Source organism: Natrix helvetica (genome assembly GCF_964273705.1).
Source record: "Natrix helvetica genome assembly, chromosome: 2".
In the NCBI taxonomy this organism is placed as follows: Eukaryota; Metazoa; Chordata; class Lepidosauria; order Squamata; family Natricidae; genus Natrix; species Natrix helvetica.
In genome coordinates this window covers 32,010,565-32,036,184 of record NC_138552.1, presented here as the reverse complement: position 1 = coordinate 32,036,184, position 25,620 = coordinate 32,010,565, and the positions used below count along the sequence as shown (strand labels likewise).

The 25,620-nt window shown below is 36.4% G+C and overlaps 2 protein-coding genes across 5 annotated transcripts in view; both read right to left on the bottom strand.

Moving 5' to 3' along the window:
* The window catches only part of TRAPPC13 (trafficking protein particle complex subunit 13), a 29,767-nt gene extending 4,171 nt beyond the window's left edge, over positions 1-25,596 (bottom strand). The window contains exons 1-9 of one of the 4 annotated variants that reach the window (XM_081941800.1): positions 25,249-25,596; positions 14,414-14,482; positions 13,219-13,318; positions 11,794-11,878; positions 10,079-10,206; positions 9,854-9,926; positions 8,062-8,106; positions 5,641-5,658; positions 1,305-1,438 (exon numbers count right to left, since the gene is read on the bottom strand). In XM_081941800.1, coding sequence (XP_081797926.1) covers positions 1,305-1,438; positions 5,641-5,658; positions 8,062-8,106; positions 9,854-9,926; positions 10,079-10,206; positions 11,794-11,878; positions 13,219-13,318; positions 14,414-14,482; positions 25,249-25,294 — 698 coding nt within the window. In that variant the 5' untranslated portion in view covers positions 25,295-25,596. The remainder of the gene's footprint in view (positions 1-1,304; positions 1,439-5,640; positions 5,659-8,061; positions 8,107-9,853; positions 9,927-10,078; positions 10,207-11,793; positions 11,879-13,218; positions 13,319-14,413; positions 14,483-25,248) is intronic. The other 3 variants (XM_081941799.1, XM_081941802.1, XM_081941801.1) reach the window with 3 other exon arrangements.
* On the bottom strand, positions 19,240-25,167 carry SHLD3 (shieldin complex subunit 3). Its single transcript, XM_081941803.1, has 2 exons — positions 25,069-25,167; positions 19,240-22,819 (listed from the first exon to the last, which is right to left on the bottom strand). The coding sequence occupies exon 2, from the start codon at positions 22,717-22,719 to the stop codon at positions 21,955-21,957; it is 765 nt and encodes a 254-aa protein (XP_081797929.1). The 5' UTR covers positions 22,720-22,819; positions 25,069-25,167; the 3' UTR covers positions 19,240-21,954.
* Positions 25,597-25,620: the final 24 nt, after the last annotated feature.

Sequence of the window (25,620 nt, the reverse complement as noted above, 5' to 3'; positions counted from 1 at the left end):
TTTTGTGTCTCTTCTACCTCAAAAAGCTAACACCAACCTATCTCACAAAGTGTCGCTGAGAGAAAAAAATAGGAAGATAGAACATTGTATAATGTTGTCTTGCGCTCCTGAATGAAAGGTAAGATAAATAGCTAACCAACACATAATAAATGTTAAAAGTCTGCTTGTCGTACTTATATTAAATATAATCTTTGAATTTAAAAGATGGTGGCAATTAAGGAGTTTTTAAAAAGAATTCCAAGTTTAAAAGAGTTGTTTTTTAAAAAAATCTTTAAAATACTAGTTTTCCTCACATGTTAACAAATGCAAAGTATTTAGACATAAAATTAATTCTACTTCTGAATGAGGTATTGTAATCCAAAGAACGGAACTACTAATAAGTTAGCATCACATCTTACACAAGTAAAAAAAATTAATGCTTAGGAATATAAAAACACATTTTTATTTCTGATCCAGTGAGAGACACTCTTCATCCTGCAAAACATTTAATTAAATAAGCGGTTAAGGTTTTTACATGTCCATTTTATGCAAATCAGTATCTTTTATAATCTAAGTTCTTCACAACTGCAAACTTATGTGAGTGGATTCCAAAAAATCGCAACCATAACATTTGTGATTCTTAGAGCATTAACCTAGGGAAAGGAAGAAAATCTAAAGGAGAAATAGACAATTTGATGCTAAACTGTCCTCAGTACTCAATACAGGGATACACAGTACACTGAGCCTATATATAGAAACAGTTTCAATTAGACACAGATGTCTTTGCTTTCTGTAGGTGATGGCTAACCTTTTTGTTGTTGTGTGCCGAAATTGCGTGCGTGCAACATTGCGCACCCACACCCATAATGCAATTCACATGCAACCCCCTGTGCGACCCCTGCCCCCCCCATGCATGCTTGTGCAACCCCCTGAACCCCATTTTGGGCTCAGTAGGCCTCCCTGCAACCTCCTGGGAGCAAAAACAGTCTGTGGGGGGAGCACGGCACACACCGTGCCCAGTTTTGTTCCTAGTAGGCCTCCCTGCAGCCTCCTGGGACCAAAAATGGGCTGTGAGGGGGGGCACTGCTAGTGTCTCCCTCATATGCCCTGTCCCTGTGCATGCACAGCACACCAAAAAATCAGCTGGCTGGTGGGAGATGCGTGCACATGCGCGGTGGAGCTGAGCTGGGGCAATGGCTCCTGTGCCTGCAGAGAGGGCTGTGTGTGCCACCTGTGGCACGCATGCCATAAGTTCGCCATCATGGTTATAGGGGAATGTAAATACAGCACTCTCAAATAAGACTGGCTACAAACAAGTCTCTTACCTGTTCCTCCCATGGTTGACTGTATTTAATTCTGCTACATTGTACATAATAGAAGGTTCTAAGGATACCTTCTCCATAAACATTGGAGAGCTTGTGATATTCTGAATCTGAGCTTCCAAAAACACTTCATCAGTCTGAAAAATCAAGGAAAAATGCTTAAATAAAGAGCAGTTTGAACTGAGAAAAGTTCCAGCACTTTAAAGGTTTGAAAAACATTAAACCACATACGCAGTTAGTTTCATGCCTGAAAAATCAAAGTAACAGTAATTAAATGCGAGAAAAGTCTTCATCCCAAAGGAGAGCAATAGAAGCAAAAAAGTTAGTCAACTGGAATTGTGCTGAACAATGGTTGTGGGATAATTTCTTGCATTATCCTGGTTTATGGTAATATTTTAAGGTCTGCATATCGATCTACAATCACATGAATTCAGAATTTGTCAAAAAAAGGAAAGTATGTTTAAGAAATGAGAAATGACTGCAATGCATATGTACATATGCCATGCCAATGATGCACCGGACTTCATACGAAGAAAATATGGGATTATTAATGGGGAGCTTTGCCACTGTTTCTGACAGTACACCAACTATCCCAGAAGCTCTGGTACCGTAAATGATATAATCACCATTAACTCTTACATTTTATTCCTATTAATTTTTTCTGAAGCTCTTATAGGGAGCCCTAAGAATCCTGTCACATAGGTTAATTTTCTTATTATCTCGCTGTTATTTCTTGCTCTAAGACTTCCAACAATAAGCATCTGATCTTACTTTTATTTCCATGAATGAACAGTTGGACACTTGTGGACTCTTGCCAAAATGACTGAGAGTAAGAGATTAGCTGTCAGTTTCAAGACTAAAATACATGTATTTTAAAAGCCCGAGCTGGTTTTCACCTTTCACAAAGATTTACGGATAAAACCGTACTGTTAAAAGCCATGCAGCAGATGCAGTCTTTATGTGTGTGAACTCAACTTGATCTAATTTCAATTAAATCAACTCCCTCGGTAAATGTGCAGAGGATATTAGCCTGAGTTTCTTCATAGACAGAATGCAAAAGTACGTCAGTAGCACTAATGTATTCTAGTACATCTCCTTATATTAATTAGTTCAGGTGTTAATATCTTTAATTATGTTCATTCATTAATGAACAGAGTTCATCAATAAATTATATCATTTCAATTATATGTCAAAATAAAACTTGAAGTTAATGGAGACACAGGAGGAGGGTAATAAAAATAAGCAAGAACCATTCATCTTCAGGATTGAAATATTTATAAATCATTAAGTGACAAGTAAAAATGATTCGCTGTTTTAAAAATAATTATAATACTTTATATAGCAATATGCAGAGATTCATGGATGTTTGCATGTGAACTGCATGATTCCTCTTAGCAGCAAAATAATTCTTTATGTTTTCATTCTCTCCAAGAGCTTAGTGCTGCAAAGCAAAAAAAAAAAAAAGCTAGCTTTTTCAAGCTGAAATCAAAACCTGTTGGTGATTAAAGAAGCTAACATAGCAGAGATGAAAATAGCCACTTGATCAAGTCTCCTTATACACACCCTGTTCTTCCAAACATATGCAAGGAAAATTTCACAGCAAGTTTTCTCTGGCTAGGCAAATCCTTTTTTTTTTTTAAGTTCTTTGAAATCTGCAGTAACCCTTCTCACACAGCTGCTTCATAAAATGCTTCTGGTTGTCTCTGCATACATGTAAAAAGTCCACATTGCTTTGATGATTCAAAAAAAAGGTTCAGATGCGCTCCCGTGCATTGTAAAACATCTCTTTTAAAGGATTTGTGCAGTCCCAATGTGTAAAAAAATAATTAGAGTAGCATGTTGAATAATTGTAGCAAACTGCACAGTACATTCTAGTCTATGATATCCTGGGATGAACATGAATTCGGGCAAACTCCAGAAGACAGTGGAAGACAGGGGAACCTGGCGGGCTAATTGAACAACAACAAATATCCCTGGATATTGACATGATACCAACAAAAAAGGAAAAAATAGGCTCCGTTTGGATTTTAATACTAAATCTCAATTTAACTTTATCAAAACAATTGCAGGGTATATGGTTCTGGGACTGCAATCTCCTTCCTTCCCCTCCTTCCTTTCCGGTGCACCTTGAAATTGTTGAGAGATTTTTTTCCCCTCATTTTAGATTAGCACAAAATCCATGTGTTTTCTGAGTTACTTCAAATTAATTACGGTTATGAGAATCAATCTAATTTTACACCACTAATTATGGCTTCTGCCAACCTAGCGGTTCGAAAGCATGTAAAAAAGCAAGTAGAAAAGTAGTAACCACCTTTGGTGGGAAGGTAACAGCGTTCCGTGCGCCTTTGGCATTTAGTCATGCCGGCCACATGACCACGGAGATGTCTTCGGGCAGCACTGGCTCTTCGGCTTAGAAACGGAGATGAACACTACCCCTTAAGAGTCGGGAACAACTAGCACATATGTGCAAGGGGAACTTTTACCTTTACAATACAATACAATACAATAGTAGAGTTGGAAGGGATCTTGGAGGTCTTCTAGTCCAACCCCCTGCCTAGGCAGGAAACCCTATACCGTTTCAGACAAATAGCTATCCAACATCTTCTTAAAGACTTCCAGTGTTGGGGCATTCACAACTTCTGGAGGCAAGCTGTTCCACTGATTAATTGTTCTCACTGTCAGGAAATTTCTCCTCAGTTCTTTACCTAATTATGACTTACTTGCATTATCCATAGTTAAGATTAATGAAGATTTGGGTACCATACTAAAAGAATTCAAGGAATTGGGGACCCTTCAAGAGTTCATGAAGATACTAAAAATGGAGAGCTATGTTTGAATGCAGCCTTTGTCAAGCAAAACACCAGTGACAAATTCAGCTATCTTGCTTCTGAAGCATTTGAGCTTAATTGCTCCCACATTTTCCAGTATCTGATATTTAAAATATTCTACTATTCTGCAATAATATAAATTCACTGCTCATCTCTGGGGTTTCCATATTTTCCTCTAATAGATTTAAAAAAGAATCGATTAACAAAAAATTAGCAATAATTCAGTTGAGGGAAGAAAGCAAAATCAAGTAATATAATGAAAAAGCAAAGAAGAATACAATGAAGCAAGAACTGATTAATCTTAGCAATAACTTTATTAGAGCAAAATGTTTCATAGCAAATTTGTAGATTCCACCCCATCTATTAAAATTTGAATTAAAATCACACTGCAGTAATGTTATAGTAAACATTGCCACATGCGTTTAGGAGTTGGAAAGCAGCGTAAGCATGTGAAGAAAAATGCAATAGATCTTAGACTCTCTCCTCCAATCCAGTGTCTTCACAAAAAAGTAGATAACGGAAACCTAACCATAATGTAATGTGATATAAGTCTATTATATAATGGGCTGCATGTACTTCATACTACTCCAAAAAACAAAACACACCTTTTTCCTCAGGCCATCCAAACTGAGGGAAACTGCAAGATATACAGTATATATAAAATAAATTTGAATTCTTGGCTGGATACAAAAAACTACAAGAGGCTGACAGATTTCTGTTTAAAAACACCTTCTGCTTGACACAATACTCTGAAAATATGTTTCATAGCAGTTTTTAGGATTCAGTTTGTTCCAAATCTTTATCTTTTGTAACTGGGGGAGGGGGGAAATCTTTTGTGACAAAAACTCCCCACAAGGCAAACATTCTATTTCTGTCAGCAGAAAAATCCTCGCTAATGTTTTCCACCCAATCTTTTTGATTTTATATATATTCTTTATCATTTTGCTTAATTTATTCTGGCTTTGTTAGTCATGAGAAAGGACCACGTAAAATTTAAGACCAGTAATTCTTACTATCGAATAACAAAAATTGTATTCAAATTCCTGTTTGGCTTCAGAATTTCTCACGTAGAATCTGGACATTTTTCAAGGTTATAATACTCTAGAACATGAATTTATTTCCAATTAAAAATTGTGTTGTTTTCCATGTAACAAACAGCCTTATGTATATAATCTTGCAGTAATGTAATGTACCTTGGGAATACCATGTGTTGCTCTATGTTCAAACAAAAAAAAAGGAAATTGTTTTTGAGAGCATGTTACTGAAAGCTAATGAAAGCAATGGATGACAAGGAAAGAGCTAATGCATTTGGAGAGCTGTTTTTTCTTTCTCCCCACCTTTACCCAACTTTTTTTTATAATTCCAGGAAAAAAAAGCAAAAGGCAATATTTATGGGTCAGTACAGCAAACATTGCTTTTCCATTATATTTGAACAAAATGTTAGTAACAGGCAGAAAGACAAACAGAAGACAAGCATACATACATATTTATAAATAATAAATAAAAATTACCACAGAACTGAGGTCACTCTAATGGGAAAATAAAAAGAAAAACATTAGAGAATTTAGGGTTAAATGTTAAAGAAAAGAGGAGGATAACCACGTTTCAAATAAAATGCATCTTTTTGCATTTTTTGTGTATTTAAACAAGACAGCATTAGTAAGAGAAAAATGTACACTGCAGTAAAATGAAAAGGATCACTAATAAGACATTTAACTTCTAAATAAGACTTGTGCCAGCAAATGGTATAACAAAGGGAAAAAATGTGTGGAATGGTAAAGACAGTAATTGTACAATAAACACACTGGTAAACTAGTACATGCTCAGGGAAGAGGTTCTACATGGGAAATATCTGGGTTTCTTTTCTTTTAGGGTTTTGTCTTGTACACTGTCTTTTAACATGGAAGGTGTCCATAAGAGAAACCAAATCTGTTTAGACATGATTTCCCTCTCTAAAGCACACAACTAAATGCAAAGTTGCAGGAAGCACAGTTGAGGAAATGTAATTTTAAAAGATGCACCTTCCACTAAATAACATACATTGAAACATGAAACTGCTTTCAATTTCCCAACTTACTTTAGATCAGGGTTGTCAAACTCACAGCCCATGCCCACACCCAGTTTAGCAAAAGAGGGGGGGAGTTCTGATATGTCACGTGACACTGCCGTGACGACATGAGTTTGACACACCTGCTTTAGACTTATGAGACATATTTTCCTTTTCTGTATGCAGATTTTATTTAACCTTCTGTTCGTTCATTCATTCATTCCATATCCTGCAAATATTGTGCATAAGACCTATGAAAATCAAATTAACAGACTGATGCCAGAAGAGCATGACTGTACAATTTTGGTCTCCTCTCACAGTTTTTCTCCCTCTTTAATTTGACAGGTGCAGCTTTCCTCATAAGGAGAGGCAACAATGCTATGGAACAGGCAAGTGTTGGGAAACATCACAGAAATGTTATTTCTTGCTTGCTAAGACCAGTGTTCTCTATGTAATAATTCTGACTATAGGTCCACTTTTGAGGAGAAATGTTGAGCAGGAATACTCAATACTTTTACCATTTTCCCATGTCAAAACATATAATTATATCAGAATAGCAATTATAAATGGGTAGATTAAAAAGGGAGGGAGTAAATTGTATTTACTCAACAAAATAGGGATACACCCTTCCATGCACACGCTGACCCCCACCCTCATCCAAACAGTCATTCCACTGTCACAGCATCTACTAGGTAGCTACTTTATATAACCAACATACATAAACTTATTGTCAGGACAGACATACCCATTTTGCACATCTTTCATGCTTGCAACCTCATACCAAGGTCCCTAGAGGCTCCATTGTGTCACAGACATCTTCGATGCCCCTCAGGTTCCATGTTGTATTGATTATTTAGATTCTTTCAATTAAAATTAATTTTTTTAGATTCTTTGATATAAAAAAGTGAATAAGCTAATTTGTTATTTACAGGAATGTTTCTGGACCTGTACACACACAGAAGCATTCTTAAAATGGGGCTAAACTACAATGCTGAAAAAGGCGTGGGGGGGGGGAACCCCAAGGTAGTAAAAAATACTTTTGGAGGTATCAGGCCTGTACCCCATAGTTAGCACCTGAATCAATTAATCAAGTTTAGAAGAATATAATAATTTCTGATAGATATATTTATAGAAGAAAAGTTAGTAAGACTGAATAAAACAAGTCCAGTGATTGCTGGTTTCAAATGCACAACATTCAAACCCTTAGGTCAGGGGTGTCCAAACTTGGGAACTTTAAGACTTGTGGACTTCAACTCCCAGAATTCCCCAGCCAGCATGGCTGGCTGGGGAATTCTGGGAGTTGAAGTCCGCAAGTCTTAAAGTTCCCAAGTTTGGACACCCCTGCCTTAGGTATTTCCTTCTCTGAGGATGCTCAGGAAAAACCTCAGCAACCCTGATACTTTATAACTGGACATGGCCACCACACCTCTCATTTTGAGAGTGTGACATAATGTGCTGTCAAACTTCAAAATGTGCTCTTTGGGCCAAAAATGGGGACAACTGACACAGATTTAAACAAAATAAGCTCTAAATATATTTAAATGAACTGTTCTTTCAATTACTTTTAAAACCATTCTTTTCTTTTTCTTTTTGCTTGATGTTCTTCCTAGTTTTCTGATATTATCGTTTGGCATTCTCTTGATCCATAAAAACAATAATATTCAAAAGATACAAAAAGTATCTTCTTATTATCCTTAAGATAGGAAGAAGATACTTAAGTACAGGCAGATACTGGATAAATAAATACATCGATTTTTTTTAAAAAGTAGCTGGGCTTATTAGTTTATCTCATGCAGGAGAAAAATACTGACACCACAGTTTCCATTCCTAAGAGAAATTGCCTTATATTACTATTACATCAAAGGCACCAATATTTTCTACTTACCTCAGCATTGTAGAACTTAGTTTTAACATCTAGTGGTTTAAGGACCTGCAGAAAAATAATAATAAATACTAACAGAAAATTTACTAGATTCCCTCACTGGCATTAATTTATTGGCTTTTTGCTTTTCTAAGTCCAACTACGGTATATATCTGAGTCAAACAGGAGATGTCATTAAGGATGCTGTAAGAATCTGGATGGAGAGGAACTGTTTGAAACACAATTCTAGCAAGACAGAATAGCGGTGAGTTTGGATGCCATTTGAGACCAATCAATTTCCTCCTTTAATTTTAGAAAGGGTTGCGCTCTCTCATGCTTAACTGGTATGCAGTTTAGATGTTTTCTTGAACTCATAGCTCCTTGTCAAAGAGCAAAATTCAGGCAATTATATCTTGTGTACCAACTGCAACTTTTCCTGGATCAGAAGGCCCTCCTCATAGTAATTCATGCCTTGTTCATCTTGTGAGTACTATTACTTCTTGTAGAAAGGGATACCCTTGACAATATTTGGAAGTTACAGCTAGTCCAGAATGAACTAGCTCAAATAGCTACAGGTTCTACATTATATTCCCACATGACATCTCTAGAGTCGTACTAGTTACCAATTGACTTTTGCTGCAATTCAAGGTATTGATTTTGTCCTTTAAAGCCCCGCACGGGTCAGGATCCAGGCTGTCTTCTCTCATTAATATCTGCTCTTTCAATAAGATATGAGAGGGGAAAAATTCTTCATGTTCCTACACTTAAGAAGTGCTTCATTGGGGACCTTTTTCTCTCAGTGCTCCCTTCCTCAGCATTCTCACAAAGTTCAAGCTGTCCCCAATTCTCTTACAATTCCAAAAAGTTATGAAGAAAGATCAAGCATTTTTATCCATGTGGGTTCAAAAAGATTTGCTTCAAATAAGCCCAGCTTTCTATGAAAACTGGGTTTATTTGAAAAAAAATACCATTATGGATAGAAGTTTTCAATCACGTTCAGAAAATATTATACTATTTCTGTAGAGTCAGTTACACATTCTAGAGATTTCCTAAACTCGGTGTTACTGAGTATCAATGGATGGTAGCATCTTCCAGCCTTAAATGAGTTGACTCTAGGATACGAGAGAAGAGAACATATCCAATTTTGCTTTAGTTTTTATTAAATGTAATATAATTTTGTTCTATCTTCACCTATTTTTAAATCGTGATTTTTAAAAATGTAATAATTGGTCTGAAAAAGTAGCCCAGGTGTATGAGCTTTGCACAGTGCAAAATACAGTGGCAAAAATTACTTAGCATCCCACCAGCACAATCATAGCAATAGCACTTAGATTTATATACCTCTTCATAGTGCTTTTACAGCCCTCTCTAAGAGGTTTACAGAGTCACCATATTGCCTCCAACACTCTGGATCCTCATTTTACCCACCTCGGAAGGATGGAAGGCTGAGTCAACCTTGAGCCAGTGAGATTTGAACTGCCGAACTGCAGCTAGAAGTCAGCTGAAATAGCCTGCAATGCTGCGCACTAACCACTGCCCCACCTCGGCTCTCTGGATCATGGATCTTTGTTCCAACTGTGCATATTCCTCTGGATCCCCCTCCTCATGTACCGCAAACCCTTTTCCTGGTACTTTATTTTAAGACTGATACAAAATAGTACAGACAAGGCTAATATTAAATACAACATTCTGAACATTATCCCCTCTCAGATTTATCTTATAAACATTTGATACAATGTTGAGGATATAAGAAGGAGAGATTGGGGGATAAAGAGATAGCATTGACAGTGTAAAGTCCTAGCTGTATTTTCAATACCTGGAACTTGAAGAACTTTCGGAAGTACATCTTTTCACCAGTCTGTGTGGTATAGCTTACGGCACATACTAAACTGAAAGACACAAAGAGTTCAATGGATTTTAACTATTTGGGATAGGCGCAATGAATATCTGTTATATATCTGCCTGCCTGTCTGCCAATCTATTACAAAATATAAACTACGGGTATGTGCTTATGAATATAAGAAAATAATAAGTATCTCACATATGTGTCCCTATTTCCTTTACTTCATGATGGATTACATCGTCAATACAACAGTCTTGCTTCAGTTCTGCCACTGCAGCACTAGAGGCTGAAAGGTTTAAGCGTTGTGAACTTGTCTGTAGGTCAGCCTTGGAAATTGGAACAAAAGAAAAAAATCACATTAAACAAAAGAGTAAATACATTTTAAAAGACACCCATAGAAATGAATAGTGTTGTATCACAATTGTAGATTGGCTCAGAGAAAAACAGAAGTCAATACTGTTCTATTAGAAAATTCTCATCTTCACATTTTATAGATGGAACAAGAAATACCCAATAGCATTTTACTAAGGTCATCCAATAAGTATGATTTGCCTACATTATAAAATTTGACTTTTCCTGGCCTAAAAACAAACTGGCATTTGGTGGTCAAGAGCTGTACCTCTGCAAATGGCTGGCAGGGGCCCATGGCCTGTTGGCAGGGCTGGGTTTGCAGGGTAGCCTGGTGGCATTTTATTTTTTTGTATGTCTATTTTACAATTTAAAGCAGTTATCATGCATTTACTATGGCTTTGAAAGTTGCAATGTTGTTAATTTTTCAGCATTCAGAATTAGGATTCGGAAGGGTTGCAAAAAAGGGAGACACACGAGACACAGATAATCCCGGAACTGTAGTTTGCCCAGCCTGCTTAAATAATCAAACTGACATATATCTCCTATACAAAGATAAAGATTCCCCTGCACATGTGTGCTAGTCATTTCCTACTCTAGGGGCGATGCTCATCTCTGTTTCCAAGCCGAAGAGCCAGCGCTGTCTGAAGACATCTCCGTGGTCATGTGGCCGGCATGACTAAATGCAGAAGGCACATGAAGCGCTGTTACTTTCCCACCAAAGTGATCCCTATTTTTCTACTTGCATTTTTACATGCTTTTGAATTTCTAGGTTGGCAGAAGCTGGGACAAGTAACGGAAGCTCACTCCGTTACATGGTGCTAAGGATTCAAACCGTGAACTGCTGACCTTCTGATCGACAAGCTCATATTAATTCCAGCTAATACATTTATGTCAGTCATAGTTAGATCGGAACAGGTGAGATATAGGGATTAAGGTGTTGGAATGGCACCAGAGAGACCAGACTTAAGTTCACACTCAGCCAAAGAAATTTCCTGTGACCTTGGAAAAGCCCCTCTCCCTCTGTTCCACCCGAAAAATAAGTGCAAAGAATGGTAAATACGCTATCTTTTGTCCATGAAAGAAAGGTGGGCCAGAAACCTAAATAATATGTAATAAATCTAAATAATATATAAACTCAAAAGCTTGAATATTCACTAAGTAGAAAATTCTCATTCAAAGTAGATCCGAATTCCAACAATAACTAAATTTGATTATTAAGATTACTGAACTGTTAGCATTTTACACATCAGTTTACCCATAATTAAATTCTTGGGCAAAATGTATTGGAAAGATCTGCTCCAAAAACATCACTGAGACCAATCAGTCCCTGTCATGTTTTATTACACAAAAACCTTGTACTATAGAACTTCCAACGGATTATACTCTTAAAAAGAAAGAAAAGTGCAGAACGAAGTATTTTTCCAGTTTTTCTTTAAAAATTCTCCTACAAACAGAAGAAACATGCCTTTACAATGTCTCACATTTGTGGACCAAATAAATTTACAAATTACAAATAGAAGAATTTTAACATATTAAGAGTGACTATACAAAATGAAACATACCTTTACCAAAATGTCTTTTACAACTTGGTGACTGTCATTATGAACGCTAATGTAGCTGGAAAATGTTTCTCCTAAGAATATATTTCTGTTCAAACAGAAAGGAGGAAAGGCAGTAAAGTGATAAATCTTTTTTTTTCTTAGCTGATTCATCTTTACGTTCAGTTGTTACATAACCCACCCCTGAAAGGTTTCCAAAGTTTCTGTACTACTTCTTCCAGGTCAGTGACCTCTAGATATGTTGGTCTTCAACAGTACAAAGTTCCAAAATAATGTCATTGATTATAGATTCTGACACTTAATGCCCAATAACTGAAAACAGCAAGCGGAGGAAGGCTATGCTAATGCAGTTAGTATTGATGAAACTGATTGAACCTGTAATCAATTATGAACCTATGTCTTATATAGATTTTAGCAGTTTGCTGTATGACGAAACCAACTGAAAATATATTTAGAAAAAGCAGAATTAATACAAGGAGATGATATGGATGAATGTGTAAGAATTAGCATAAATGTTAAAGAAATTAAACACATGTGGAAAATAAAGCCACTAGTCACACTCTTGCCCATGCATACCAGTTGCTAGGAAACAATATAAGGAAAAAGCTATTTATATCAGATCCATCATATCATATGATATAAATAGTTTTTGAACTTCCAAGCTGCAACTGGTTGACCACAGGATATAGAATGCTGGATGTTTTGGTCTGATCCAACAGCACTTTGACTAACACTTCCAAATATTAAAATGTTGGAATATCTCAAGAGTCTCGCTACACTACTAATAATGAATACAAAGATTCATTTTTTTGTAGACTGTACAAAACAACTATAACAAACAACTATAATAACCAGAAATAAAGCAGATATTCTTGTGCTGAAAAGTTGGTAACATATGTAGTCTTTCTATAGTCTTGGAAAAATAATATTTGAATTAGTTCATGAGATTTCTCCTCTCAAAAATGCAACTAAATACGTACAGGTAGTCCTCGGCTTACGATCACAATTGAGCCCAAAATTTATGTTGCTAAGAGAAATTTGTTAAGTGAATTTTGCCCCCTTTTACCACCTTTCTTGCCACACCTGTTAAGTGAATCACTGTAGTTGTTAATTTACGAACATGGTTGTTAAGTGAATCTGGATTCCCCATTGACTTTGCTTGCCAGAAGGTCACAAAAAGTGATCACATGACCCCGGGACACTGCAAACATCGTAAATATGAACCAGTTGTTAAGCATCCAAATGTAAAATCACGTGACCATGGGGATGCTGCAACGGTCATAAGTGTGAAAAAAGGTCATAAGTCACATTTTTCAATGGCGTTGTAACTTCAAAGGGTTATTAAATGAACTGTTGCAAGTTGAGGACTACCTGTAGTCAGGCAGCATAATTAATTCAATAAATCTAGATCTATGTACAAATTCTTACCCAAAATTCTGAGGCAACGTCAACATTTCTCCAAGCATTAATGTTTCTGCTCCTTTTACAGTAGAAGGGTCATCTTTCATTAATTGATTAAATAGATCTCCTGAAGAATATAGAATTATGTCAAGTTCATCTCTATTTAGAATGCAAATTAATTAAAAATCTTTTATACATATTTATACAAATAAAACAGAATATCTGTAGCTCAGGATTCCTTGGTGCTTTCTGAGTTTAATTGTTGGATTTGTTTTCTCTTTTTTTGGCTTGCAGACAATTACATTACCCAATTAGGTAACATCATTAGTGTGAGTATGTGTTAAGGCTATGAAACACGTAGACTATGAAAAGGACAACACTATTATACATCAAAAAATCTCAGAAACAACCAACAGACTATTACAAACACACAGTTTATGTGGCACATAAACTCTCCAAGATGTCTTAAGTAAACCAGAAGACCCAGTAGCCTAAGAAGAGAAAACAGGAGTCATCTACAACAAAGAATGTAAGGACTGAAACAACCAATACATATGACAGACAGCAGAGACTAGCAGAGCTCATTCATGAGTACCAACTAGCAGTAAGAAGACACAATGGAATCTTAATCTCACAACACATGAACAACCTTAGTCAGTTTCAACCAGGAAGCTGTCAGTACCCTAGATCAAGCTAGATCTAAAAATGCTAGGGAATTCCTGGAAGCTTGGCATTCAGACAAATCAGCGACCAATAGACACATAGAAATAAAGCATATTACACACTTTTCAAAAGAGATAATAAAAACAACATTAAAAGATTAGAACACATATTCTCAAGCAGCTAACATCCAATGTCCAGATAAGCAGTGATTAACATCAGGCAAACAATCAAGCAGAAAATATCAGGGCAAGTAACTATATATATATAGTTACTTGCCCTGCCAATGTTGGGAGGGTTCTCCTTGGTAGTTTCTTGATTTTGATATTTTCTGCTTGATTGTTTGCCTGGTGTTAGACTCTGCTTTTCTGGATGTTCCACTCCCTACTTGTCTGTACTAGCAGTGATGATAAGAAGACAATATATTCCATCAAAGCCTGAGGAAGCTTATTGCTTTAAAGTAAAAGCCAAACCACTTTTTCAGAAATTAAGAACCTAGTGTATAAATAAAAACAATTAATTAATAACCATGTAAACTACTTTTAAACATAACTTTATTTACCTGGCAGATCTCTTTCTTCACAAGTCACTGGTATATTGGTGAATAATGTAGGCTTGGTCAATCTCATTACTGTGAACGTAAAAAGCAAATTCAATTTAATACAGAATATAAATATTAAAGGAATCTTAAAAAAATATAAGACTGATTAGTCATTGCCTTGGCATTTTAAAAAGTAGGGCTAGAGTTAGGTAAGTATGTGTACTATCTTTTGCAATTGAAGAGAAATAGATATTGTGTTTAATGAAGCGTGATCATTTATCACTCTACTAAATAATTTCTAAAATGACCTAAAAAGAAAAGATATAAACAAAATCCAAGAATATGCATGGAAAAAAGCATAAATAAAAATAGTATGTGGCTGTTTTCTGACTGTTGTGAATATAAGTTGCACATTTTTCCATATAAAAATCTATCTGTAGTGATTCCATTTTTCTAAATAGTATTCAAAACCAGGTAATAATAAATGGTGAATATATTAACATAAATATAAAGGATAGCATAATTTCTTAAACATTAAGAGAAAATTGTCTTTACTGTTAATACCATTTTATCAATTAGAGCCCTGGTGGCACAGTGGTTAGAATGCAGTATTGCAGACTAATACTGCTGACTGCCGACTGCCAGCAGTTCGAGCAATTCAATTCTCAACAGTTCATGGTTGGCTCAGCCTTCCATCCTTCCGATGTCGATAAAATGAGGACCCAGATTGTTGGGGGCAATATGCTGACTCTGTAAACTTCTTAGAGAGGGCTGTAAAGCACTATGAAGCGGTATATACATCTAAGTAGTGACGTGCAGTCAGGGGAGGCAGGGGAGGCACAGCCTCACCACTGTCATCATGAAAAGTAAAAAAAATGTAAAAGGAAGAAGGCGAGAGCTGAGATCAGGCTGAGCTAGTTGCTGCCTCACCGTGGATGACTCTGCTTAACTGTTTAAAAAAGCCTCTAAAAAGCGCCGTCTACTATGAGGCAGGAGAACTGCATGCCTCATCTAGTCTGACTTTAGGCGTTTTATGATCACTCGAGCAGAGTTAAGCAAGGGTTAAAAGCCTAAAAATTCCTGTAGGTGAGGCATGCAGTTCTCCTGCCTCATAGTAGAGGGTGCAAAGGAGAAAAACAAATGCGGTTGCTTTAAACTGGAACTGAGCATGCCTGGCTGTGGAATTCTGGGAGTTGAAGTCCACAAGTCTAAAAAAATTTGAAACCCACCACTGTCTCAGTGCCTCACCAGCCATAAACTTCACCACACGTCACTGCATCTAAGTACTATTGCTATTGCTCCAGATTACAACTGTGTAAATAGGGAAAGTGGAGAGTAATTGAAGCCTTAAGAAAAGTCTAATATTTCTTAACTTTCTTCACTGAAGTTGGTGACAACACAAGTAATTATCATGAGTTAGTTGTGATTCATGGTTGCATCAATAAATGCATCTGATTAATTTGTCTTTTAATATCTGCCATCACAATGAGATTTGGAAGAATTTATTTTTACACAAATCCTATCCTTTGTAAATTAGATTGCCTTAAAACTCTGACATATTTTAACAGAGATCATCCAAGGAACAGTAGTATATTGTTTCTATAATCAAAACAAGGAAGTTTCCGCTTAATATTGGTAGCAAGTTCAAGAAGGAAGAAAGGGAGAATGCTTCCGGTCACTGAGAGTGACGGACGTGTTCGTCCGCCCTGCGCTCTCTTGGTGGGCTCCCCTCGGCTTGCGGGGGCCACAGGGTGCCTTGAAGGGGCGCCCTGCCTTAGGGGAGGCTTGCTGGGGGTCCCCCGGATTGGCGGCGGCCACGGGGGGGTGTCTCTGGCTTTGCCCCAGGAGCCGAGAAGTGAGAGGGGTTGCGTGACGGAGCTTTTACGCTCCCATGCGCTTTCGCTGCGAGGTGGCTGGATGATCGGCAATTTGAAGGCTACAGCTGAAGTGCGGTGAGATGGGAATCCTCCCCAATTCTCTTTTTGACACTTAAATGAAAGAACATCAGCTTTTTATAAGACTTTCAATCTTTTCCTGGGAAGTGTGATTGGAGGGAGGGGGATTTACCCCCCCTCGGAAAAGTGGCTTTGGATTTATCTCCTCTCTCTTGAAGGAGAGAGAGAGAGTCTTAAAAAAGAATCTCACTCTTCATAAGAATGGCAAAAGGACTCCCTTAATGCAATTATGAAAGAAAAGTGATGATCTGGCTCTTTTAAAAACTTTGAAAACTTTTGATCTGTTGTTTCCTGATCTCTGGTGCTGGCAGAGCAAGATGGCACACTTCCTCCTTCTTCATGCGCTTTGAAATCAGACCCCTCCTTTGCAAAATCTTGCTGGCTTTGTACTTATGCCTCCGTGACTCCCAGAAGCATCTCTTGCCACACAGTATCTTGGACTTGAAATAACTGATTTAATTGATTGGATTTGAACTATATAAAAGGTTTCTATTCCTGTCTGGACTGTCTGCCTCTTGGACTCTCTTGGTTGTGCTTTTCCACAGTCGCCATTTCTTTGTATGGACATAGATCTCTGAATTTTTATGATGGCCCCGAAGAAACCACCACCTGGGAAGCCAGGATCTGCTCCAACATCTTCAACATTCAGCCCAATTGGACAACAGCCACTAACTTCGTTTCTACAACCAAAAGCCCCTGAAGAGGACTCAGTAACTTACCAGCTGCTTCAAAAGGTTTTAAAAGGGCAGGATGAATTGAAAAAACAATTGATAGAAATGAATGAACAACTCAGAGAAAATCAAAATCAAACTTCACAAAACAAACAAAGAATAGACGTTCTGGAGGAGGGGGCAACTGAGATGAGGGGGGAGGTGAAGATAGCTCAGAGAGGGAATCTAGAACTTGAGAACCACATGATAAAAATGGAATTTGAAAGGATGTCTTTTTTCCTTAGATTTCAAAACGTAATTGAGACTAATAATGAAGATTTGAAGGAGATTATGACAACAATGTTAGCTGAATATATTAAAAAAGACAAACAGCAATTAGGATGGAATATTGATTTGGTTTACAGAGTTAATTCAGCTTATGCTAGAACACACAATGTTCCAAGAGAGGTTCATATTAAATTTCTTAGAAAGGCTACAAGAGATGAGATTCTGGGGACACAAAGGGGGCAAACATTAAAATATAAGGACAAAGAGATAGCCATCCTGAAACAGATCCCGAAGAAAGTAAGAGATAAGAGGAAAAAATATTCTTCTTTAGCAAAAAAAAAATTATTTGATAAGGGTTTCTGGTTTAGGTGGCTATTGCCAGAAGGTATGTTGATTTTTTGGGAGGGCAGTAGAGTTAGAATTAATACAGTTATGGAGGCGGAGGCCTTCATGGAAAAAAACAAAGCACTCCTAGACAAAGTGGAGGACAGTACACAAGATATGAAGGAGGGAGGGGCCGAGGCTTTGCTGGCAGGCGGGGGGGAGGAGGCAACAATGAGAAAACTCAGATCACAAAAGTAAGCTGGAAAAACATTGCAATTGTTGATACGATGAACTGTTTATTAGATACAAAGTAAATGATTGAAACTATTGAAAGATACAATGTAAAAATAAGCTGTTAAGATTTAGTCAAGTAATAATATCTTGTTTATTATTTTGTAAAAGTTATGAGACTTGGGGGGAACACCATTTTCTGCACGATGTAGCTGTCAAAATTTTTATCCATACCTATTACCCTAACCCCTAAAATTCTGTAAAACCAATAAAAAACTTTTTTCGGGGGAAAAAAAAAGAAGGAAGAAAACTGAATAAAAGTACAAGCATACAAGTAGTCCACAACCTATGACTATAATTGAGCCCAAAATTTATGTTGCTAAGTGAGAAATTTGTTAAATGAGTTTTGCCCCATTTTATGACTTTTCTTGCCAAAGTTGTTAAGTGAATCATTGCAGTTAAGTTTATGACCCAATTGTTAAGTGAATCTTGCTTCCCCATTGACTTTACTTGTCAGAAAGTCACAAAAGGAGATCATAGGGCCCCAGGACACTGCAACCAACATAAATATGAACCAGTTACCAAGCATCTGAATTTTGATCACATGACCATGGGGATGCTGCAACGGTTGTAAGTGTGAAAAACAGTCACTAAATGAACTATTTTAAGTCGAGGGCTACCTGTATAGAAATGCAGCAATCATTCATGTAATTGACTAGCACTAGTAAAATGTGAAACAAACCATGCAAATATCAAGGTTTTTTTTTTAAAAAAAATGGTAAAAATGCTAAATCAGTGCTCCAAAGTAAGAATTCAGAAGTTTTCCCTCTGTAGTTTAAATTGTGGTCAAAATTTCCAGCAGCTCCTGACACTTTTGTCAATGACTCTAAACTGGGAAGAAGATAATTAAGCCCTGTTCTTAATTGTAGGGATGAATAATATAACAATTATATCATAACTGCAAGACAATGAATGGCCAAGTGGGAAGAATTCATGACAGGTAGTCCTTGATGTATAACCGCAACTTAGCCCAGAATTAATGTTGCTAAGTAAGACAGTTGTTAAAAGAGTCATGCCCGATTTTATGATCTCTTTTGCCATGGTTAAGCAAATCACTGCAGTTGTTAAGGGAACCACACAATCATTAGATGAATTTGGTTTCCCCCATTGACTTGGGTTGTTGGATGGCATCTCTGCGGTTTGTGTGTGTGGTGTGTGTGTGTGTGTGACAGACAGACAAATGATCCTGGGAAGCTGCAACAATTGTAAATACATGCCGGTTGCCAAATGCCTGAATTCTGATCATATGACTGAGGGTTGTAAGTGTGAGGTTCAAAGTTTTTTCAGTGTCATTGTAATTTTGAACAAATGGTTATAAATCAAGGATTACCCATAAAAACAATAAAAAAATTATGCTAGGCAGATGAACTTATATCCAATGATTCAACTGCTTTTAATATGAGTTTTCATTTCACATATACTTTATGTTTGTTTTTACAAAACCAATTTTGATTTACAGAATGAAACTTACTTATTTTACAACCATTAAAGGTATGAACTGCAATCTTACTAAAAAATATTTGTTTCTATGGAGTTTTTCAGCCACAGCCCCAATAAATAAGGATACCAATCATACTCTTTTGTAGAACATTTTATTTATTTATTAATCAAATTTCTATAACTGCCGTTCTCGCCAATGGCAACTCTTGGCAGCATACAACTTATGAGTAAAAACAACAATATAAAAGATATAAAAATACTTTTAAAAATAGACATCATGAAAAACAGAAATACAAATCATAGGTGAAAAGAGACTAAGAATAAGCAGCTGTGCAATTGAGCTATCTAAGGTCTGAAGTTCTCCAAAATGGATTTGGTTCTCAATATGTACATTTATATCCACTGATGTCAGTATATTCCATAGACTAAAAAAGCAGGTTCCTTCCAAAGTAGTCAGTTTCATTTCAACAAAACCATTTTCTTGGTTATGCTCAAAGCTCAGTAAATATCAAGTTTGGGTTGGTGGTTCAATATCATGTTAACACTTTTAAACCTTACTTTAGTTTACAAAATCATATTAATAAAAGTAGGGATATTTGAGCTACCATAAAACAAGCAGAAATCAGGACCAGGTCTCTTCAACTACATCTCTAGTATTTAAAAATAAAGGCCCAAGCCTTGTTAAACATCTTCTTAGATGTCTAATAAACATGAAAAAGAATATTTTGTTGAATTATATTCTATTCTTATCTGACATTTTTGAAGACATATGACAATTTACTTTCTCAAAGTAGCCTACTACCTACTAAACTTCTTGCAAATTATCCAACTTAAATTTATTTTTCAGCATTCAATAAAAATAAGTCTGATTTAGAATTGTCTAAAGAACATTTCAAACTAGTAATCTGAGTTACAGTGGGTGCTAGTGCTTCAAATGCAAATTGAACAGTCAAAAGAGGTGTTAATTTAATATTTTTTCATGGAGCAGATTTAAGCAGCCCAAATTCTTCTTTCACTTCATTAAATCTCTTGAAATAATTATTAAAAATATCTTACTCTGCATAGATAACCATGATACAGAGCAGTTCAAATGTTTCAAATACTTCGGAGATATACAGTCTTTCAAACCTCTAATAAGCAAACTACACATATCAATGACACCTGTTTCTGTGGCCTAAAATACTGGTCTCAGCAATTTAAAGATTGGACTGGATACAGGGAAGAAATTATATTCCTCTCCGACATCATATTATTTGTTGCAAAAATCATCACACAATTTACTATATAGAAAACAACTAAGTCTTTTACTCTAATTGTGGACCTTTTTAACAGTCTCTTTATTTGACCTTTCAATTTGTCCTTAATGAAAGACTGAAATTAGAAATTGAAGTGATTTAAATCCAAATTTGCTAGTTATTTTATTTGCTCATGTAGGGCTTAATGTGGCTCACACTGGGCTGTTCTCATTAGTATCATCAGCCAATTATACGTCAAAAATAAAAGAGCATTGCAAACAAGACTCTCTTCTACAGACTCTAATCTGAGTATGTATTATCATTTCCTATGATAGTAACATTCATTCATTCATTCAAACAAATTGTAGATTTTATTTAAAAAAGATCAGTGCATGCTTGGGCCAAGGAAGAGGAAGCATACAATAAATTGAGGCAGAACTCAAAATGAACATTCAAGGAAACTTAAATAAAACCTCACAGCATGTAACTCTGTCCTCTCTCAATTTACTGCCAGCTCCATTGCCTATACTTACTTATCCTAATAGTACTGTAATAATATTCCAATGATAGGGTAAAATATTACAAACAACATTTTTAAAGCTCAGAAATATTGATAGAAATGGCCTTTGCATTTATTATTTAATATTTATACACAAATATTTTTATGCTCTAGTAACAAAGATTCGAAACATAATTATTCAGAGACAGATTTTTTTCCCCAAATGTCATCTTCTGAAATAATTGTGTGTCTTCGGAAAACTTACAATACATCTTGTAGAAATCAATTCATTTGCAAATATGTTTTATCACCACTTGACCATATGGACTGAATCATATTAAGAAAATCATTTAATTAAACAGTAAATTCAGAAATGATGTGAGAGACTACAATAAGGATTTCTAGTACTCAACAAACTATTGGTATCTTTAGTTCCTACAGAACTAACTAGAAACATTTAATATAGTCTTGTATTTGTCTGTTATCATTTATAAGTATGGTTCACCAAATGTATTAAAGTGCCTTATACCAGCACATGCTTCATGATTACTTCTGCTCATCTTATTCTGCCAGAAGGCACAGCTAATAAATCCATAAATTCCATTTGTAGTTTATTTAGCAGTATATTAAAAAAAAACAGCCTTGCTTGTTGCCTGCACAAACATTCAGGATTTAGATTTTAAGCTTTATAGGGAATAGAAGAAATAGATCGCTTTGAGCCTAATACTCAACTAACCATCTGTGAATGCTACCTACTGTTTAGCTCTTTGTTGGGAAGAGTGGTGAGTGGAAGCATGTGTTTGGCAAATATACAGCAGCAAATAAGTTATTTTGGTTTATCAGATCCCAAGTTGCATACTTGCCTTGCTTTAGCTAAAAACTAGAAACTATGTATAATCCCATATTTGTGAACAAACAGATTCATCTTTTCCTTAATGTTTAATTTTTTTCTAAGGCAGTTTGCAACATTTTCACAGTATAATATATCACAAAAAACCAAAATCTGGTTTTCATGTCTCTGGATTGTAGCGTTACAAGATGGAAGTTCATTGTGTTTGATCATGCCATTAAGATTTATCCAAATGTCTTCCAAAACTTGGTTGTTACAAATAGACGGTTCTATTATCCACCACGCTCTATAGAATACATGCAGCTTTAATTTTGTTAAAGTTCTCTGCAATTCTAGAGATAAAGGAAGAATGCTGCCTTTAAGTTTTGAGCCAGGTAGAGAAACACTCCAAGTTCTCCTTAGCTTGTCTCTGCCATGTCCTGATGGCTTTTCCAAATTGGTCAGGTCAGTTTCTCCATGCTCAATGTGTAAAGTCTGTTCAGCTTTTATATTAGGTTGAAATTCCTTAAGCCCTTCTGCACTGTTATAACAAAAGGAAGTGTTGCAAATAGTTTCTGAAGTAGCAATAGATCGTTTCACTTCTTCTACTTCTCTAACAGAAACAACTGGAGGAGCATTTTTAGGTTTAATAGTCAGTTTACATGAAGCGTTTGGAAACCAGGGTATGAAGACTGGCAGCTGTCGCCTAGGAAATTTCTTCAAGGCTTCTTCTGCAATGTTTTGCAATGCTGCAGGGTCCTTTTCCCAAGCTCGGTAGTGCAGAACCATTTCCATCCTTGTACAGTGGGAATCCATGTTTTATTTTAAAAGTTTTCTGGGCAGGCGTGTCTCAACAAACAAGATGTTATTGCTCAAAAGAATCTTATTCTGTGGGCTGTGCAGCTGAGAACAGGACCTAGAGTAGAAGTAATAAGATACTCTAACAACTTTACCATCAAATTCACTGAGATTTTGCTAGTCAATATTATACTAATTTAATTTACCATAAATATGTACTTTTGGAAAAACACCTCAAATGGTATATGACATCCTCAGTTTTATTAACATCTTCTTCCCAGTTTTATTATTGTCATTGAAACCACAAGAGTTTTTATGTTACCAATATGAAACAAATGAGTTAGAACTATAGTATCTTTTGTTTTCAATGTTCAGATATTTCCTAGATGATCAAAACAGTACAGTATTTGGATATATACATTATGTTAATCATCACATATTATGTGAAACTAAGTTTCATGTCATACAATTTCCCTATATATATATCCCCTCTGTTCTACTCTTCTCCAACCTGGGAGAATTCCCTGATTTTCTATTTATAAAGGTAAAGGTTCCGCTTGCACATGTGATAGTCCTTCCTGACTCTAGGGGGCTGTGCTCATCTCCATTTCAGAACCAAAGAGCCAGCAGTGTCTGAAGATGTCTCCATGCCCATGTGGCCGGCATGACTAAATGTCAAAGGTGCAAGGAACGCTGTTACCTTCCCACCAAAGGTGTTTGCTATTTTTCTACTTGCATTTTTACATGCTTTCGAACTGCTAGGTTGGCAGAAGCTGGGACAAGTTACAGGAGCTCACTCCGTTACGCGGCAATAGGGATTCGAACTGCTGAACTGTCAACCTTTCCGATCAACAAGCTCAGTGTCTTAGCCACCGAGGCACTGTGTCCCTCAGTTTTTATTTATGCTGGCTTTGAATTCTGGGAATCGTAGTTCCAGGGCAGACCATCTAAAAACAACAAACTAGACACACTGCTTTAAACATTAGTACAGGCACACTAAAAAAATACACTCCATTTGCACATTTTTGAAAATATTCAATATAAATTATCTTGGCTTTTGAGCAGAAGGATTTTAGAGGCAAAAACCCTGAAAAAGTGATTCTAATAATTTGAAAATAGGCATTTAAATATTTTTTCCCATAATCTCCACAAACATATTATTTAAACTCACTAAAAATCTTACCATTGTATCAGATCTGCTAATCATCAAAAAAGCAGCAGAAAACTTTTATTTTCACCCATATAAAATGTGAATGAAAAGAATATACACAAATAAGGAACTAATTTTTCCATACATGTGCTCCACATAAGCTTTTTGTCACCCCAAGTTATACTGTTTTCCCATCAGGAAACTGCATTCTGAGTAGGACACTCTGCAAGATGTAATAATTTAAAAAAATGTATATGTATAAACATATTTTTGCATTAATACATCTTAGTTCTATTACTGTAATAATAGTAATATTGCCATTCTTACATATTAATAATATATATTATTTTAACGCTAACATAAACAATAATTATGCATTTCAAAACAATAAAAGCATTTTGTTTTCTTCAAGAATAGTAAGCTGGGGAAATATCCATAGGTCAACATATATAATTTTATCCTGGTACAAAGGTGAAAGAGTGAAGTCCTACTGCAGAAGGCAATTGTTTGATTTAGTTCTTGACTTATGACTATATTTTCCATTGCTAAGCAAGACAACTGTTTAGTGAATTTGCTCAATTTTACAATCTTTCTTGCAGTTGTTCGGTTAGTTAAAGTGAATCTGGTTTTCTCATTGATTCTGTTTGTCAGAAGATTGCAAAAGGTGACCACATGACCCAGGACACGGCAACTGTCATAAATGAGCCAGCTGCCAAGCGACCAAATTTTGATCACATGACCATGGGATGCCGCAAGTGTGAAACACGGTCATAAATCCCTTTTCCCCAGTGCCACTGTAATTTCGATAAGTCACTAAATGAAAGATTGTAGGTTGAGGACTATCTACATTTGCCTGACAGAACAGAGTTATCAAGTTCTTTATCTGGGGTTTCTTATCCACAATCCCTAAAAAGATACTTTTCTAGGAGAACCAACCAAGAAGATACAAAATTGCTGGCTTTATTTTCATAAACTAACCCACAGTATATTTTCTCATCAGACTTGTTGTTCCTGTTATGGCTAAATGAGAAGAAGAACCAGAAACCAACTTCTTTCTGCTCCGTTTGCAGAATACGCCCAGCCTCATGGTCCTTCCCACTGATCCAATTGAAGGGAGGGGATGAAACAAGGTTAATGAATGGCGCCCCACACACCTGACCATTTTTACCCCAATCATCCCTGCCATCCCCCACCGTCCGCCCCGAATAAGATATCACAAAAAGTGGGAAGAAGGGCGTTACTTCTGCCTTTGCTCCCAACAAGAGGAAATCCGATCCCCCATTCGTGGGACGCTGGTTTTATTACCAGGCTTAGGCCTTTCTCCTTTAAACCAGATGACGAGCACCAGGCGAGGCAAGGAGCTTCACAATAGCAAGGAGCCGAAAACCTAGCAGTACCTTTCAAGGCCAAGAGATGCTCTTGCTTGGCTTGGGTCACATCCATTGCCTCAGCCACGCCACTTGGGCCTTCCCTTCTTCAGTCAAGATTAGAAAGTAGGCTGTCTCCGCATCACTCCCTACCCACTCTATAAAAAAGCATCACTCCCTATCCACTCTATAAAAAAATAAAAACCCGCCTGCTTTTGGCCCGCTAATTTTCAGTCAATAGCGTTTCGCGGAAGACAGACCACTACCGTAGTTTCTTCCGAAACTACAATTCCCAAAGAGTCTTGCGATACGTCGCGCGGTTCGCCTTCCGTAGATTCGATTTATTATTATTATTATTATTATTATTGCTACCGAGAGCAACGCGCTGTGTCAAAACAATGC

What these genes read in the sequence shown, in the direction of transcription:
- SHLD3 (XM_081941803.1), bottom strand. Translation starts at nt 22,719, where the DNA reads ATGGATTCCCACTGTACAAGGATGGAAATGGTTCTGCACTACCGAGCT.